Source organism: Oxyura jamaicensis, chromosome 15, assembly GCF_011077185.1.
Source record: "Oxyura jamaicensis isolate SHBP4307 breed ruddy duck chromosome 15, BPBGC_Ojam_1.0, whole genome shotgun sequence".
Taxonomy (NCBI): domain Eukaryota; kingdom Metazoa; phylum Chordata; class Aves; order Anseriformes; family Anatidae; genus Oxyura; species Oxyura jamaicensis.
The window spans coordinates 3,540,261-3,557,864 of NC_048907.1; the positions used below are offsets into that span (position 1 = coordinate 3,540,261).

Below are 17,604 nucleotides of genomic sequence, written 5' to 3' on the forward strand. Positions count from 1 at the left end.
TGGAGGGCAGGCGTGTGGTGGGCCCCTGCAACAGCAGAGTCAAGGACAGCTGCTTTCCCTCGCAAACCTGGCATGCACACCTCTTTTTGGAACAATGAACAGAGTATTGCTGCCTTTGGACAATAACAAGGCAGTTTTTTGGGGGGGGCTGTAATTTGATTTGGTAGCTACCTGCTTGGCAGCCCCCTCTGAGCTGAGCTGCCAGCACCCCAATACACGTTTCCTACGGCTTTTCTTGCGGTTATTAACCACCGGGCCATGGCAGGCACGTTCCCCTGACTCAGAGGCGTCCCTTACCACTCTCAGCCCGTTATTTTCTCCTTTCCACCCCTTCCACGTGGACCTCCTTGGCTCCCCCCCTCCCCAGGCCCCGCCTTTCCCCGCTCGGCCCCCTCGGGGCCCTGCCCCCGGAAGCAGCCGGGCGCTGCCGCCGGGCCGGGCCGCGATGGCCGCCGCAGCGCCGGGCAGAGCCGGGCCCCGCTGAGCTTCCCGTCCAACTCCCCCCCGGGTCCCCTTCCCGGGCCCCGCCATGGGCTCGCTGTTCCGCGGCGAGCCGCTGTGCCTGGCGCAGCTCTTCTTGCAGAGCGGCTCGGCCTACGAGTGCCTCAGCGAGGTGGGAGAGCGCGGCCTGGCCGAGTTCCGAGACGTGAGTAGCGGCGTGGAAACAGCCCCCGGTGCCCCCCGGCAGGGCGGCGGGTGCGGGCCTGGCTCCGTGGGGCGGGGAGGGAGGGCCATGGAAAGGCCGCGGCCTTCCTGAGGCTCGGGGGAGGGCCCGATCCCACCCCTCACACGGGTATTGTAACCTCTGGGTCTCGTGGAGCATCCTGTGGAGAGCCTGTTATGCACCTGAAGCCACCCTGAGCTCGGTCTGTAGGTGCACAGCCAGGAGATGTGCCCACCCCACTGACAGGCTGATGGAAACATCTAAATTCTACAAGCTTATTCCTTCACCATCGCATACTGCTGGTTTGTAAAACACGTCTGCTCCCAGAGCAGCAGTTCACCTTGAAGGAATCCAAGTGCCTCGCTAATAGAGGATGGGTTGGGCAATAATTAACTTTGTTTCTGCGTTGTCTCACCATAATTATATGATCTTTGCTTGCTGACTGAGACTTTGGAATTTCTCTCAGGTATTATTCATAAACATACATTACAAAATCTTAGCAAGGAAAACTGGGAAAACAAAAATAAAAATAACAGGTGGTTAGCAAATACCACAGGTAGGAGGATTCTGTAAGAATCATTACAGGGGTGTTGTGTTTAAAGGCCACTGGTACCATTTTCAAGTAGTCCTGATTTTAAAGTTGAACGGGTAGCCAGAGACAGTGCATGCTCATGGAGAAGTGTGGAAAAAGATCCGGTCAGAGCTTCACATTTCAAATAGATCTGATGGAAATGCATAGCAAAAAAAAAATGTTTATAGATCGGTTCGTGCTTATTAATTTGAAGTCTTTAAGCTGTATTTTAAAATTGTAGGAATAATATGGGGGTGGTTTCTCCAGTAGACTGAGTTAGTTTGTTATCAGTGTCTTTCATTCTTTTTACTCAAATCATTCTGTTTTACTAAAACCTTGCTATTTGAAGACTTTCTTTTTTTTTTCTAAATAGCTTCCTATCTGAAAAGCATTGTGTAGAAAGAGTGCATGGTACGTGCAAAACTGGCTCTATGAAGTCAGAGAAACAGTTGTGTTTTTTAGGGGTGTTTTTTTGTTTCATTACCTAATAAGCATTTTATCTGCCTTCAGCTCAACCCAAATGTAAGCGTATTTCAGAGAAAATTTGTGAATGAAGTAAAGAAATGTGAAGAAATGGAAAGAATACTTGGTGAGCTTTATTTTCATGCCTGTTTTCATCTCATCTGTGGCTTTATTAAAGTTCACTTTGCTAGAGGAACTGCAATGGAGGTTTCAGCTAGAGCTTTTATTGTTTTTCCCGGTGGTGTACCATTTTAACGTTTTGGAATCTTACAAATTTTTCCTACCTGTGAAAAAATAAAATGCATGCACTCAGGTACGTAGTCTTTAGCTCTTCTCTTTGGAGCTGGAGATGGCTTGTTTGACTGCAATACCGAATAGGGTCAGCTTTGAGTGTATCACAGGATTGTTTAGGTTGGAAGGAACCTCTTCAGATCACCTAGTCCCTCCTCCTGTTCCAGCAGCATGAGCTGGAGCCCGCTGTCTGGGGCTGTGTTCAGTGAGGTTTCCAAAACATCTACAGGTATAGACTCTACAGCCCCGAGGCTGCTTGGAAAATGGAAATGTTACTCTAGATATTCCCTTGACTTAAAAGATAAACCCGATTTCTCATGTAGTTCAACAGCACTGAGTTGCATTTCCAAGTACTCTCCAAAACATTTTAAGTTACTAATAATTTTCACATGATAGTCAAAGAACAGAGAAAGGACATGAAGAGCATTACAGCCAAGATGCAAATTACTTCAATATACCCACAGGAAAAGCCGCTGTTGAAGGATTCTTTTATTGGAATCTCTTATCAGAGCCACGTGCTGGTCATGCCAAACATCCCAGTAGCTATCGTGGCAATCTCACCACCCAGCATGAGCTGCAGGCCTTGTCAGTGTTTCTAAAGCCTCCTTGTTTGAATACCTTTTATTCCATAAATGGGTTGTTGAGCAGCACATCAGTGCAGATGGCATTAGGAGCAGAAAGTAGCAACAAAAACATATTATGAAAAGTCAAAAGCTTCTTAAAAAGTGCTTGTGGTTGGAAAGTTTCAGTCTGTGGTCTCTGAAGATAGTTTACTTCTGCAAGCGTCCAAGGGAGCAATGCTCTCTGTCTTGTATTGCTAGCACTTCATAAGCCGCTCTTTTTCTCCATGGAGCACTAATCTTTACCCTTTCTTTGTGTTCTTTTTGAAGGCTCTTTGTGTATTGTTGCCAAAATAAATTAATAAAATAATTAGGGCCTGATGCTGCAGTGTGATCAGTACCCTCAATAACAGCTGAAGATCAACAGTGCAGTTTTCAGTTTCATTTCCGATTGTTTTTTATTTCTCCAGGGTATTTAGTACAAGAAATTAAAAAGGCGGATATTCCTCTTCCTGAAGGAGATGTTGCTCCTCCTGCGCCCTTGCTGAAACACATTTTAGAAATCCAGGTAACTTTGTTACGCTCCAGATGCCCAAACTGTTTTCAGTTTAAAATATAGGTAGCTGTCTCACCCTCACATTCCAAGTTCTAATTCCAAGCCTGCCTTACTTAGCTCAGACACAGATTAGAGTCGTAACAACAGACTTAATGGATGCTAGTGGAGGATCAAGCGTACTCAATACAAAGCGATCTTTGGCAGGCTGGGGAAGAAAATCTATGGAGCTGAAGTTAATTAAGAAATTGAAAAGTTCCTATTGTTAAGCCAAATTAACTTGCTTAAAATTCATCCTCCCCTGGTTTCCAAAGTGGTGTAACCGATTCTGTATTGCTTTTACTTCATGTAATAGGAACAGCTGCAGAAGCTGGAGACAGAATTGAGGGAAGTAAATAAAAACAAAGAAAAGCTGAGGAAAAACCTGCTTGAACTGACAGAATACACGTGCATGTTGGATGTCACACAAACGTTTGTCAGGAGAACAGCAGAGGTACTACTTGCGGTGTTTGACTAGAATTGTGTCATGTGATGGTTCTGTTGCGTGCTGTTAGTGCTTGTAGTTAAGTGCATGACTTCCTGTTGGGCTTTACAGCACCGTACATTGTTTGTGTTCGGTGCCTAGAGAACCTGGCTCACGACTACCTGTGCTGTCTGTACAGGCATTAGGCATATACGCAGCCCTGAAACTTAGGAGCTTTGTGATTTCTCTGATTCATCTGAACGTTACTGCTGATGCCAGCAGAAGATGAAGTCATGTTTGTGTTATTTTGATATGTAAATTGTGCTGAAAAATGTATCATGTAACCTTTGTAACAGTGACTATAATTGCTGAGTGACTCACTTGAGATCCCAAGATATCTCTGTTGTCTGAATTGAACGCAGGAAATGCTTTTGTAGTTTTACTGATAGAATTTACTTAATTAGCTTTTCTTCTATAGAATAATAAATGAACTAAAATATTTTTTTCTGAATGCTGTGAATGATCTTTCTTTTATTTCCTAGTATGAATCCCATTTACACATGAATTACGAAGAATTTCCATCTGTGGAAAACGAGCCGTTTGTGGATTACAACTGTATGCATAGACTGGGTGCCAAGCTTGGGTAGGTATGGTTCAGTCCAGGTATGCCAGGTTGTCGTGGTGTGCTGTTTCAAAACTGCTGGATGAGCTGCTGTAAATAACAGGCTGGTTTCTCGAGACAGGATGCTGTGTGACTCCAGTGATTTAAGATGAGCCAAACTATTTAGACTGGGTGCCCCAAATGCATCTCTGAAACAAAACTGGATTCTTTAAAGGGATAAATAGGTCTGCACCAAGAAAACTGTCATAAAGCTTTCATCAGACCAAGTATGTGTGTTTAGAGCATTTAGAAATTTTCCTTAATTTTGGTACTTTCTTTACTTCAAAGGTAAATATAACATTCTTAATGATATTGCCTACTTGCCTTTAAAATGATGTATGGAAACAGCTCCCTGCAATGTCATTATTAGAGTACCTTACTAAATAAAAAATTAAGAACCTTAATACTGTAGAAAGAAATTACATTATTCTAGTTGTTTGCTCAGAGCTACAATCCATCTGTTTTCCAATTAGAAATCGTATCTTTATTTTATATATTGGTTAGTTCCTATATAGGGTAGTGCTTCCTTCTCTAGAGTTGACAGATATTAAATTCTTGTGACCGATCTGGAGTGATGATGTGCTCTGAGATTTTAACTTGTGGATCTTGACTTATTTTTCTTTTTTTTTTTTTTTCATAGATTTATATCTGGGTTAGTTCATCGAGCAAAAGTTGAAGCATTTGAAAAAATGCTGTGGAGAGTCTGTAAAGGTTATACGATTCTTACGTATGCAGAGTTGGATGAATGTCTGGAAGATCCAGATACAGTGAGTAAACGTAACTATTGGTTTTTGTTTGTTCTCTTTGTATGACTTGAAAGAATTGCTGCTCAGCTTGATGAGTGCAGAATCACAGAATATCCTGACTCAGAAAGGACCCACGAGGATGATAGAGTCCAACTCTGGGCTCCACACAACACTACCTAAAAATTAAACCACGTGTCTGAAAGTGTTGTCCAAACACTTCTCAAACTCCAGCAGTTCAGGGGTTGGCTGTGACTGCATCAGACTGTGAGTGGGAGACTGTCCCAGTGCCCGACCACCCTCTGGGTGCAGAACCTTTCCCTAACACCCAGCCTGCCCCTCCCCTGTCCCAGCTCCATGCTGTTCCCTCCAGTCCTGTCGCTGTCCCCGGAGAGCAGAGCTCAGCGCCTGCCCTTCCGCTACCCTCGTGAGGAGGCTGCAGGCTGCCGCGAGGCCTCCCATCAGCCTTCTGTTCTTCCAGCTGAACAAACCAAGTGACCTTGGCTGCTCCTCATATGTCTTGTCCTTTATTGCAGGACTTTATTGTGGAATAGTTGTGTCTTTGTTTGGCTACCTTGATCAAAATGCGTAGCATAGATGCCTGCTTGGATATTTATTAACCAGGTCTATACAGGCCATTACCTTTTAATAACCCTTTTATTTGTTCATTCAATAGTTAAGGAAAAAGTCTGGAATATAGTCAGTCTTCTGTGAAGATTTTTCTCTAAACTTACAAATTCACTTTGTAAATTAGCAGCTATGGCTGTCTAATATTAATATAAATTTTGCTTTGGTTCTAATTTGTAACAGTTAAATTTTTCAAGGCTTTTTTGTTACTAAAAAAAAAAACTTTGAAATTTTAGGTTGAATTTTATTTTTTGTTCTTAAATGGTGGAATGTTAATGCTACTAACGCTTTTCTAGTTATACAGTAAAATAACAAATTTGAATAAGTACAGCACAGGAGAGTTGTCAGTTAAAAACAAACTTCATCAACTTAACCTTTTTTTTTTTTTTTTCAGGGTGAAACCACAAAATGGTTTGTTTTTTTAGTGTCCTATTGGGGTGAACAAATTGGCCAGAAAGTTAAGAAGATTTGTGACTGGTAAGAAGCAAACTTAATATGTGTATATATATAATTTCTTTATGTATGGATTGTTTTCTTCTTTGTTTTCCTCCTCTTCCCCTGCCTTGGAAAGGTTGATTTTGTGCAAGGTTTTGAAGTTAAATTTTTTTTCCTAGCCCCTCAGTTGCATCTAGCTTTATAATTATCTCACCTACAAATAAATGTAGGAGTCATTTTATCTGCGGTCTTTATTAAGTATTGGCAAAACAGTGACTGTCAGTTGAATCTGGTCTGTGGTTATTAGGCAGCATGTTGCAGATTTGGCTAGGTGTTGGCTGTGTTACTTATTTGGTTATTTAGTACAGACTTCTGTGTTTCTGTAGCTATCACTGTCATGTGTATCCCTATCCAAATACCATGGATGAGCGCACGGCAGTTGTTGAAGGACTAAACGTTCGTATTCAGGATCTTCGTACTGTGAGTAGATTGTAATAGTGTATTCCCTTCGCTGTGGTTACTGCACTATAGGAAATCACTTAACGTATCACAGTATTAAATACACTTATACGTTCTTAAAATACTTGTGGCTTTGGATCTGAACTTGACCCTATGTAGTGTCCATGGTCTGGAGCTGCATGTATTTATTACACTTTAGGGTAATTCCACTGCCTACAACAGAAAGCAGTGCTTATTGTGGCCTCCTCCAAACGTGGTTCATCATTGAACAAATGCTTGGTGCTTTACTGTGGTTAACATAATTGTTCCTACATTTTCAATGGAAGCTTCTTGTTTTTCTTCTTGGACAAAGGTGCTATATAAAACCGAGGATTACTTACGCCAAGTTTTGTGTAAAGCATCTGAATCCATCTATACGTGGGTTATCCAAGTAAAGAAGATGAAAGCCATTTATCACGTACTCAACTTGTGCAGTTTTGATGTCACAAATAAATGTTTAATTGCTGAGGTTTGGTGTCCAGTGGCTGATCTGCAGAACTTGCGCCATGCATTGGAGGAAGGTTCGGTAAGTCAGCTGAATGCTCACAGATGTTAGAACTTCTGTCTTCAACTAATTATACACATAAAGAAAGAAAATAAGAATTTAAAATAGAGTGAAAGTCAGTCACAGGCAGGTCTCGGTCTCTGAGTGCTCATATTAAACAAATTCTTTATGGACAGAGTCTTTGTTTAAAGTTTTTTATAAGGAAATTATTAAAATCTCTTATTTCATATAACGTAAGGATTAGAACGCTGTATGTTAGTGCTTTTAGAGGAACAGATTAATATAATTTTTATTTTTTTAAGGCGCAAAGGGATAAACATTAAATTTGAGGTTAACTTCAGGCATGTTTCAAGATCAGTGAAACTGTTGATAGAGAAAATATTTTCACTTAGATTAAATTGTCAACTGAGCTTTCATATAAATGTATCTTCTCTTTCTGTTTGTAATTAGAGGAAGAGCGGAGCCACAATTTCTTCATTCATGAATACCATCCCAACAACACAACCCCCTCCAACTCTGATACGTACCAATAAATTCACCTCAGGGTTCCAAAATATCGTTGATGCTTATGGAGTTGGAAACTATGGAGAAGTTAATCCAGGTTGGTCCTCCAGAATCCGAACTCTGAGCTGTGCTGCCGTTACTGCTTGCCTTGTAAGGCTTTGTGTTTAAATACTGTGCTAAACTAGACACCAGTGATGGCAAAACAGTGACAGCCATTCTGCTTATGTAGTAGCTGTTTTAAAACTTCAGCCACTCATGAAAAGTACAAATGGTGTTCCAAGCAGTAAAATGCAATTTAATTTTAGTGCGTTATTTCAGCATTAAAACAGCAGTAGCAGTTACATGTTGTTTCTTTATGTGCTTTACCTTGGATAAGAAAAATACTTAGGGAAAAGAAGAAAACTTGGTAATAGCTACTGTTCTTGCTCAAGTGTGAAGCTCATCACTTGAAAAAAATCCTGCTTGTTGTATAGCCCAGTTAGTTTAATATCCTCATGTATTTTTATAGCTATCTTGAGTATGAGAGTATCATGTCACGCTGTACAGGAGAATGTAAGGTATACTACAGAGTCAAAGTAGCTTTGGAAAATAACTTTTATTTCCTGGGTTCATATTATTATCCTTAGAATTGTCATGTCAGCTGATGCTCAGCTCTGGAGTTGTCACTCCTAAAGGGTCTAATACATATAGATAAGCAAGCTTTAAACTGAGTTATGTTTATAGTGTGGTTGAGATGTCTGTTAGCATGGGGTGAAATGTCTTTCAAACTTAAAGCTGAACAAATCGAGAGGTTAAAATACTTTAATTGCTTACACACAATTCAGATACCACCATCGTCTATTGTGTTATGTGCCTGAAATCTGTTATGTTGCCTTTTCAGCTCTCTATACCATCATCACTTTTCCCTTCTTGTTTGCTGTTATGTTTGGAGACTTTGGGCATGGTCTGCTGATGTTCATCTTTGCACTCCTGACAATACTGTATGAAAACCATCCTAGGTTACAAAGATCACAGGACGAGGTAAAGAAAATTATAAATAACTTCACCACCACCAGCAAGATAGTTTCAATGGAATACTTACTGTGTTTCTGGAAAGTAATATTTTTTGTACATATATTAGACAGTTTTTTCTTTGTTTTAGGATTTTTCCATGTTTAAAATTACCATGTTTCTCAAGATTAATGCCTGTTAAGATTAATCTTAACAAACTACTATTTTTATTGAGAGAAGGGGCTTGTCTTTTCTTCTGCTAAGGCTACTTAGCGATGTGTGAATTTTACAGAATGTGGTTACAGTGACTAACCTGAGGAGAAAATGGCTTTTCAAATTCTACCTTCTTTTATTGTTTCTGAAAAGGAGTTGTAGTTTGAAATTCATAAAACTTAATTTTATCTAATCTTTTAATGACATAGGCTTGGAAAGCAGGAACACTTGCATCTCTTATTAGGATTATATTTAATTAAGATTAACTTAACTTCTTGAAAAACAGTCCAGGGGAAGAAATGTGGCTTACAAAGACTATTCATTAGTATAAGGATACCAGTGGGAAAAGTCTCAGTTTGTGTCATGGGAGCTTGCATGGGGAATTCAAATCTCTGCATTCACCTTAAACCAGAGAAACCAGAGTTGTCTTTCTGAATATACTTGCTGCTAGCTCTGTGTCCTAATGCAGCCTTTGCATATAAATCACTTGCCATAAAGTTGCAAATAAATCACTTGCCATAAAGTTGCAAATGTGGAGAGATGAATCTCAAGCATTTAGTGGCTGGTATTTGCAAATTGCATATTTGCATGCTCAGAGAAGAGGTCTTTGTTCCATTTTGGTAGATCTTGGCTTTCCCTGTACTATTTATAGGCTATTTGCAAGAATTTTTAATTTTTAGAAGTTTTGTGAGGCAAAAAATGTTTCTTTTAGAAAAGTGTAGATAGCGATTATTTACATAGCAGATGATGAATGTTTTCTTTTTTTTTTCAATCCTTACAGATAATGAAGATGTTATATGAAGGCAGATACGTTATTTTATTGATGGGTTTGTTTTCTGTATACACTGGACTGATCTATAATGATTGTTTTTCAAAATCATTAAATATATTTGGTTCCGGATGGAATGTTTCAGCAATGTTTGAGCAGAAGGTTTGGCGGTGAGTAGCATGCCTTTGTTTGCTATATCATTAAAGCAAATCTACTTCCTGCAACAGTATAACTCTTTGGCCCTTTAGATGTCCTTTTATTGAGAGTAGTAATGAAATCTAGCAAAATCTAGTTAAACTATCTAGTTAAACTAGCTAGCGAGCTAAGGGCTAAGTAAAGGGCTAAGTAACAGGGAACACAATTTCTTCCAAAACCACTATTGGAATATAGATAATTCAGTCATTCTGCCAGGTTAATCTCTTATTTACCAACACTGCTTTACAAGGTTATCTTGCTGTCATGTTCTCAGTCACTGAGAACATTTTCTAGACTTTTATAATTAGATGTAGATGAAAATCAGTCTCTTCCTGGAGCAAATTTTGTTGCAGTACCCTCACGCTATCTATGCTAGCTAGGAACTTCTAGTCATTAAAAACTGCAGCTAGCATAATTATCTTCTTATTGGTGCTAAGAGCTCACATGCATTAATTTTAGAGGCAATATTTCTTGGGTTTATTCAGTGTCTAAAGCTCCTTAAGGGTGTTTGGCATCTTTTCCTGTGGTGGTCTTCAGATTAGTTCAGGATGTTTATTTACTGATAGCAGTTTTCTTTTATAGTGTTAGAAGTGTACAACTGTTCTGCTGTAACTAATGAAAATAAATAGAGCAAAGTTTTTGAGAGAAATAGAAAACACAGGGCAAGTTTTGAAGAAACTTGTCACAAAATACGGTTCTGGAATTAGCCAAGAAGCATTGGTATCTACTGTAAAGGTACTAGCAATGACATAAATTAATTACCTAGCAAATATTAGTCTATGCACAGCCTTTCTTGGTAGCACAAAAAAAAAGTAGGCTGTGAAAAAGTAGGTCTGATGAATCACATAAAATGGGATAAGCTCGTTATTTTAGGGTGTTAAGGCCTTTTGGTATTTAAATGATCACAGCTTGCATTTCAAAAACAGGAAGTGGCTTAAAGTGGTGTCAAAACTACCGACTTTGATTCAAATGTGAAAAGGTGGTGAGTAATTTGTTAATAAAAATAAAAATAAAATTTTAGTTAAAATTAAATTAACAGTTTGAAGTCACAGTGGAAACTATACCTTATTTTTCCCTTTTACATTTGAATATGTAGTCCTTTGAGTAGTTAGTGAATTTTATGTAAAAGCAAATTGGGAGCTTTTACAATGAAGCTTTATTCTAGGGGAATGCAGAATTAAAAAATCTAGAAACCTTTCTTTCAAAGACAGTGAATTAAGCACAGATTCAAAACCTAGATTTTTGTTGTTATTTTTACTAGCCAGATCCTTTGTACTTAGAAGTTGCTTTCTCCTTTGGTAGGCTGAATCTGGATGAATGTTTTTGTAATGGAAAACAGGAGAAGTGTCCTGCAGAATGCAAAGTATATATCACCACAATGTTTAAACCATGTTAGATCTGATTGTGATTTTCTTTCTCTGCAGTCTTGAAGATCTGAAGTCTAACCAATTTTTAACGCTGGATCCAAATGTTACTGGTGTATACAACGGAGCTTATCCCTTTGGAATTGACCCGGTTAGTTTTATTCTTTTAAATTATCCTTTGTGATGATCACTCATCTTTAAATTAGATTTTGGTATGTGTATTAGGAAGATAAACATGCTATGGGGAAAAAAAAAATCTGTTTTTTTCTCTCCATTTAAAGAGCTTGTTCATTTATGAATCAGCGAAAGATGTAACTATAAAACAGTATTCTTTTTATATTACGTTGTTCTGAAATGTGTGTTTTGTCTCATTTCTTCCTCAGATCTGGAATTTGGCAAGCAACCGTCTCAGTTTTTTAAATTCTTTCAAAATGAAAATGTCTGTGATTTTTGGAGTAGCTCATATGACATTTGGAGTTGTATTGGGGGTATTTAACCACTTGTAAGTACAAGAAGTTAAGATGATATTATCATTACATACTTTTTGTCAAGTCTTGAGTTATAACAGTTAACCTGGTAAGAGAAGTGATCATTTATTATCCTGTTTAAAAAAAAAAATAATAGTAATTGTATTAAGACAGTAACAGGGAGATTTCCTTCCTCATAAATGAGGTAATGGGTCAGTATTATGCCAAAAAATCTGAAGTGACTGATAAATCTATTTTACTTTTTGTTAAATACAAATGCATGCTTCATATGGTCTTGATTTCCACTGAAATACCTGGTTAAAATTTTACTGAATACAAAGAAATTATTTTTTTTTATTCTAACTTTAATCCTACTCTATAAAAGTGCAACCACTGTTCTGTTTCATTGAAATCATCTTTGGGCCCCATACTTACCTTGATCTTTCTTGGTAAAACTTTTTTTTTCCTTTTTCATCTTTCAGACATTTCAAGAAGAAGTACAATATTTATTTGGTTTTTCTTCCTGAACTCTTATTCATGATGTGCATCTTCGGCTACCTTGTGTTTATGATCTTCTTTAAGTGGTTAGCATACTCTGCAGAGGACTCTACATCTGCTCCTAGCATTCTGATTGAGTTTATTAACATGTTCCTGTTTCCTGGTGGTGAAACAGATGTCTTTTATACTGGGCAGGTTAGTAATGTTCTTACAAGCTTCTGATGATCCTGTGTTCCCTGTGCAGTTAACTGCTTTACAAGTCATGTTCCCCTACGAAGGGGAATGTATCAGGCTAAGGGGAAAATGAATAAACAGTACCATTAAATAATATTTTCATTCCTTAATTTTAAGATTTTATGTAGTGCTTGTAAAAATACATTTCTAGAACAAAATCTTCCAGTTCAGAGTTGAGGCTAGAGAACAGAGCCATATTCTTGTGATTTTGATGCTTTCCTGTGTACTGTAAATTATCTTAGTACACTGAACATCAGTCATGCATTAACTTAGAACCAAGTCCTGAAGGTGCTGCATTCCTATAACCCCATGTAAGGGCCTGATTAAGTAAATACTTGCATGCATTTTCCATTTGGAGCACATGTCCACTGAAATAAGTAGTATTTTTCTTGTATTTTGCTCAAAGAGGTTTTTAAAAGAAAATGAAAAGGCTTTTACTAACTTTGATTTTGGAACCTGATCTCATTTTTATTCTTTCCTACTTGTGAACAGGTTGGTCTACAGAGGTTTTTACTGAGTCTTGCTTTCCTTTCTGTTCCTGTAATGCTTTTTGGAAAACCACTTTATTTATATTGGTTGCACAGTGGAAGACGAGGCATTAGAACGTACAGGGTGAGTACTGAGATACATTTAGATATTTCTTCAGTATAGAAAAATTCAGCTAATATTATTGCATACAGAATAATGTCCATAACTAGATGCTTCTACGCAACATGGGTCATTTTCATCTGTAATGTATGATAATGTTTTGTTTCTCTACACTCTGGTCATTTTTGCCTTTGGGAATGTTACTTCATGCAACTACTTTAAACAAACCATAAATCTGACACTGAGCGTCCACGTAGCAAACAGACATGATGCATTTCAATTTTGCAGAGTGGCTACAAGCTAATACGAAAAGAGAGTGAAGAAGAACTCTCTTTGCTGCGATCTAATGATGTGGAAGAAGGAAGCAGTCATTCAGACAGTGGGCACAGAGAAGGGGATGAAGAGGAGGTAACTATCTCATTTAATTTCTAATTAGTATGTCCTTGAAAGCAAATTAGAAGTTGAAAATCAAGAAGATGGTTTGTGTACTGAGTCCATGGAAGTTTCTAAGAATATCAGCTGAGCCTTTACAAAGACCTTGATGCACGAGTGCAATTAATGTATTTTTATTTGTTGCTATTTTAACATTATTTGTTGGTATATTCAGATTGTGGTACAGCAAACCACATCTATCTGTGGCAGAGAACATGAGGAGGGCTTTATTTGAATCAGACTACAGTGTTGTATTTATTTTTTTTCAATTGAAGAAGCAGTATAAATTTTACTTTTTTTCTATATGCTTTTATGGATTCTTAACATTAAGGAAAGAAGATGACTGTGCAATTTCCTGTTAATTAACCTTGACTTTTCACCTAGAGAAAACTCTTTTTATAGTTGAAAATTAGATGTGACAGGGCTTATTTCTAATGGGAGTTTGGAGACATAAGTTGAATTCCTAGTCTTAGCTATTATTGCTATCTAGTTTGGCCAAATCCTTAAAAGTATTTACTGTTTCCACTGATTTAATGTAGATTTAAAGCAATGAAACTGCTTCAGTTTCCCAGTGTGTGGTCTGCCTGTAGTAGTTACTTCACTGGGGGCAGTAGAATTTTGCTTGCTACATGAAGAAAAAGAAGAATTATTTGCTTAAATAAAATGTCATAGTTTCTTGCAAAGTAGATGAAATTTGCAGTGGTGTTAGGCTTGGTGCTCTATTAGCAACAAGCACATGCATTTAGGTTTTACATTATTACTGTAATTGTTCTTCTGTCACTCATATTACTAAAAATTAACCCTGGTTCTAACTATTCAAAAACTGACATTATAAACTTACAATATCAATAGAACAGGAATTGATGATGTGTTTGGTTTTACTACCTTTATTTTTCAAGTATTAAATCATATTCCTTGTGGAAAACATAAATTTGCACACATCTTTCTGTCCACAAAGTAATTGGGGAAACTAACTAGAAAACTATAGCATGTTTTATTTTTGTGGTGGTGGTTGTTCTATAATAAGGATCTTAAATGTGCCAGGGGCTTTTTTTTTTTTAATTTGATATGAAGTCAGTGTATTACCCCTTAATGGCTTTTCTGTGTAATAAGATTTACAGTTGAATATTTTTGTTTTTCTTTTTCATGCTGTGCTATGTTGCTCAAATGAATACAAATATATTTTCATATTTTAGTTTAATTTTGCAGATGTTTTCATGAATCAAGCAATTCATACCATTGAATACTGTCTCGGATGCATTTCTAATACAGCCTCATATCTGAGACTCTGGGCATTAAGTCTTGCTCATGCACGTAAGTTTTTTTTTTTTTTTTTTGATTTGATTTTAAATCTGTTTTGATTTTTAATGCCAGGTAGAGGGGGGCTGGCCTGTTGAAGTAATACTACCATGAAATTATCTTTTACTTAATTAAACAAACAAAACTATTTAAACTAATAACCATCTATGGAAGGCCCCAAAACTAAAGCTATAACTTACTGTTTGAAACCTAGTAACATTTTTCATTGATTGTTCTTGGCTGTGTGAAGGTTGATTTATCTGGGTACAATGTTACATAATAGTCTATCAGCATCCACAGAACCATTTTTTTACCTTCCATTAATTGACCAGTTTGAAAGATATTTACGATTTGCTGAAGTCATACTATCATAGTGCAAAATGTTGCCAACAGTAGACCTTATTTTGAAACTGAGATGTACCTTCAAGTATTTCTTGAAGGAAAAGGAAAAAAAAATATGGGGTAGTGTAGGGAGTTGGTTGTACTTCCCATGTTTAGCAGATCCTGTAATCCTGGTTAAGTTACAATACAGGTCAAGTAGAGAAGCTCACTTGGAGGATGTGTGCATTATCAACATGAATTATTAAAGTTTTTTTTTTTTTTCAGAATTATCAGAAGTTCTGTGGCAAATGGTGATGAGAGTGGGTCTTCGCGTGGATACAACATATGGTGTCTTACTGCTAGTCCCCGTTCTAGCCTTTTTTGCTGTGCTAACCGTTTGTATTCTTTTGGTAATGGAGGGGCTTTCTGCTTTTCTCCATGCTATACGACTTCACTGGTAAGTTTTAACTCACCATTTTATAATTACTTCACTGCAGTGTATATTGGCTTCTTTAGAGGAATTTTTGTTTCAAAGTATTAGGTGAATTTTTAATAAGTGTAAAATTTTAATAGTCTAATGTTATTTTAACAGATTTGATCTAATTGCATCAAATAATTGGCTTGTTAGTTGAATGGGAATACTCCTCTGGAATATTTTCAGTGCATTCAAATGTTATATTCGCTTATGGTGTATATTGACCTCTACCACCTTGAGTTGATTATTATTTGAACTATGAATGAGGACATTTGACTTAGAGTATTTTAGCTTTTCATACTGTAGAATGTTAGTCACTTTAAACATTTTGAATTTCCATCTGGCCAAATCACTGGATGGATTTGGTCTATTTTATTTATTTGGCTCAGAACATTGTATTAGTGAGCAAAACTTGCTAAAGTGCAACTGCCAACACTTAAATATTTTAATCCTTTTTAGTCTCAACATCGTGAGCTCCACATGTTAGAGTGGGTTCAGGGACTTAGTTTGAGACTTGGTAAAATTTCCAATGTAAGAAAAGGCAGACATTTAGAATAAAAACACATGATATGGAGCTATTTGCATTGCTAAGTATTGTCATCATGATACCGTAGCTTTGCAAAACAATTAACTGCAACTAACTCAAAAACAAATTAATAAGACAGAACTGAGATATGAGCCGTAACAGCAGAATGTCTGTATGTTTGAGTCTCTTGAGAAACATCAAATTTGCCTGTGACTGTGATAAGAAGGATAGGTAGCTGCGCAGAAATCCTAAGTGATGTGATTAGGATTGGTTTCATTTGGTTTCTTGTGTTGTACAGTTCTGTTGTTTGACAATCAGTCATTTTGGATTAATATCCAGATTCTTTTTTTTATCTTGTTTCAGGGTGGAATTTCAGAACAAATTCTACACTGGTGGAGGATACAAGTTTACGCCCTTCTCTTTTAAGCACATTTCTTTACATTTTAATAAAGATGATATGGCATAGTTTGGTTGCTGTCAGCAGAAGTGTTTGGGATTGTCTGTTCTAGTAGGACAGTGTTTTTCACTGATTGCCTTATAATGCAGCCAAATAATTTTGTAATATATACCTCCCATAGAACTACATAAAAAATTTGGAGCATCTTGTAAAGTATAGGTATAAACTGTACATTTTTCTTTTTAAACTAATGTTGTAAATTAATTTTATTCTTAAAAAAAAGTGTTACTGCTTGTCCTAAAACCAGTGTAGGCTTTTTTTTGTTGTTGTTGTTAAAGCTGTTTATTTTCTTGACCAATTAATTATTCCTAAGTTATCTGAAAGACTTTCTTCATATTCAACATTCATTACTACTCATATATACTTAAGCAGGCTACCATCTCATGTACGTTGGGAACAATTTAGCAATGCAACAGAAGCAGCGTCTGTTTTCAGTATTTATTCCAGAAGGATAACATAATATAAACTTGTACATAGTAACATGACGTGCTCTTCTTTGGCCGTATTTAAAATTGCACTGAAAATGTTAACTTTATGTTCAGAGTTCTGCCCTGAATTACTACTACTTTAATATCTCAGAAGCCACAGTCAGTGGTACAGAAGGAAGCAGGACTAGGCGTGGGGACTTGAAGTATCAGCATTATTACTTCTCTATAGTGAAGAATTTTGTGATACCTGCTGGTCATCTGTAAAGCACCTGCAGTGATCTTGATGGGTAAAAGCTTCAGAAAAAGTTTGCATTGTCTAAAAGCTTTTTATGCAATGTGGCATCGTCATGTGGAAAGTTTCTACTCCTATGAACAAGTTTCTCACCCAGAATGAAGAATGGGTCTTAAAATCAGATGTGCTTATGTTTGGCTACCCCGTGACAGGAAAGTCTGGTTGGTCTCATGATGAACCGAAACTGTTTTTACACAGCGGGATGGGGGGAGGCTGCAAAGGGGTCCTTTTTTTTTTCCATGTGTAACAATGGGGATATTGCCATAACGCTTAACAGCTGTGAAAGGGAGATATTGCCATACTGTTTAATAACCGTGCCAGTTAAAATTTGCACTTATTTCATACTAATTCCGAATAAAACACTCTTTACGTTGTTCAGAGCCGGCCCTTACATCCCTACGTAGCCATTTAGGCCCTGGCCGTGCCTCACGCAGAACCCACCGGGCGGCGGGGGCTGAGGTAAACGCCATCAGGCGGGAACGGGGCCGGGCGCGAGGCGGCCGTTGGGCGGGAACGGGG

At 37.6% G+C, this 17,604-nt stretch overlaps 1 protein-coding gene across 2 annotated transcripts; it reads left to right on the plus strand.

Moving 5' to 3' along the window:
- Nucleotides 1–482: 482 nt before the first annotated feature.
- ATP6V0A2 (ATPase H+ transporting V0 subunit a2) lies at nucleotides 483–17,463 on the plus strand. 2 transcript variants are annotated; one of them, XM_035340391.1, is made up of 20 exons: nucleotides 483–646; nucleotides 1,746–1,824; nucleotides 3,019–3,116; nucleotides 3,457–3,594; nucleotides 4,107–4,207; nucleotides 4,866–4,992; nucleotides 5,990–6,072; nucleotides 6,417–6,510; nucleotides 6,842–7,054; nucleotides 7,484–7,634; nucleotides 8,418–8,557; nucleotides 9,522–9,679; nucleotides 11,129–11,219; nucleotides 11,452–11,570; nucleotides 12,018–12,228; nucleotides 12,760–12,879; nucleotides 13,144–13,263; nucleotides 14,484–14,601; nucleotides 15,193–15,364; nucleotides 16,272–17,463. In XM_035340391.1, the coding sequence occupies exons 1-20, from the start codon at nucleotides 530–532 to the stop codon at nucleotides 16,372–16,374; spliced, it is 2,553 nt and encodes an 850-aa protein (XP_035196282.1). In that variant the 5' UTR covers nucleotides 483–529; the 3' UTR covers nucleotides 16,375–17,463. The 2 variants fall into 2 exon arrangements, with proteins under 2 accessions (XP_035196282.1, XP_035196283.1); XM_035340392.1 differs by lacking the exon at nucleotides 1,746–1,824 and having other exon boundaries at nucleotides 544–646.
- Nucleotides 17,464–17,604: the final 141 nt, after the last annotated feature.

What these genes read in the sequence shown, in the direction of transcription:
- ATP6V0A2 (XM_035340391.1), top strand. Translation starts at nt 530, where the DNA reads ATGGGCTCGCTGTTCCGCGGCGAGCCGCTGTGCCTGGCGCAGCTCTTC. An exon ending in ATGTCTTTTATACTGGGCAG is followed by an intron (nt 12,229 to 12,759) that starts GTTAGTAATGTT and finishes ACTTGTGAACAG; the next exon opens with GTTGGTCTACAGAGGTTTTT. An exon ending in ATTAAGTCTTGCTCATGCAC is followed by an intron (nt 14,602 to 15,192) that starts GTAAGTTTTTTT and finishes TTTTTTTTTCAG; the next exon opens with AATTATCAGAAGTTCTGTGG.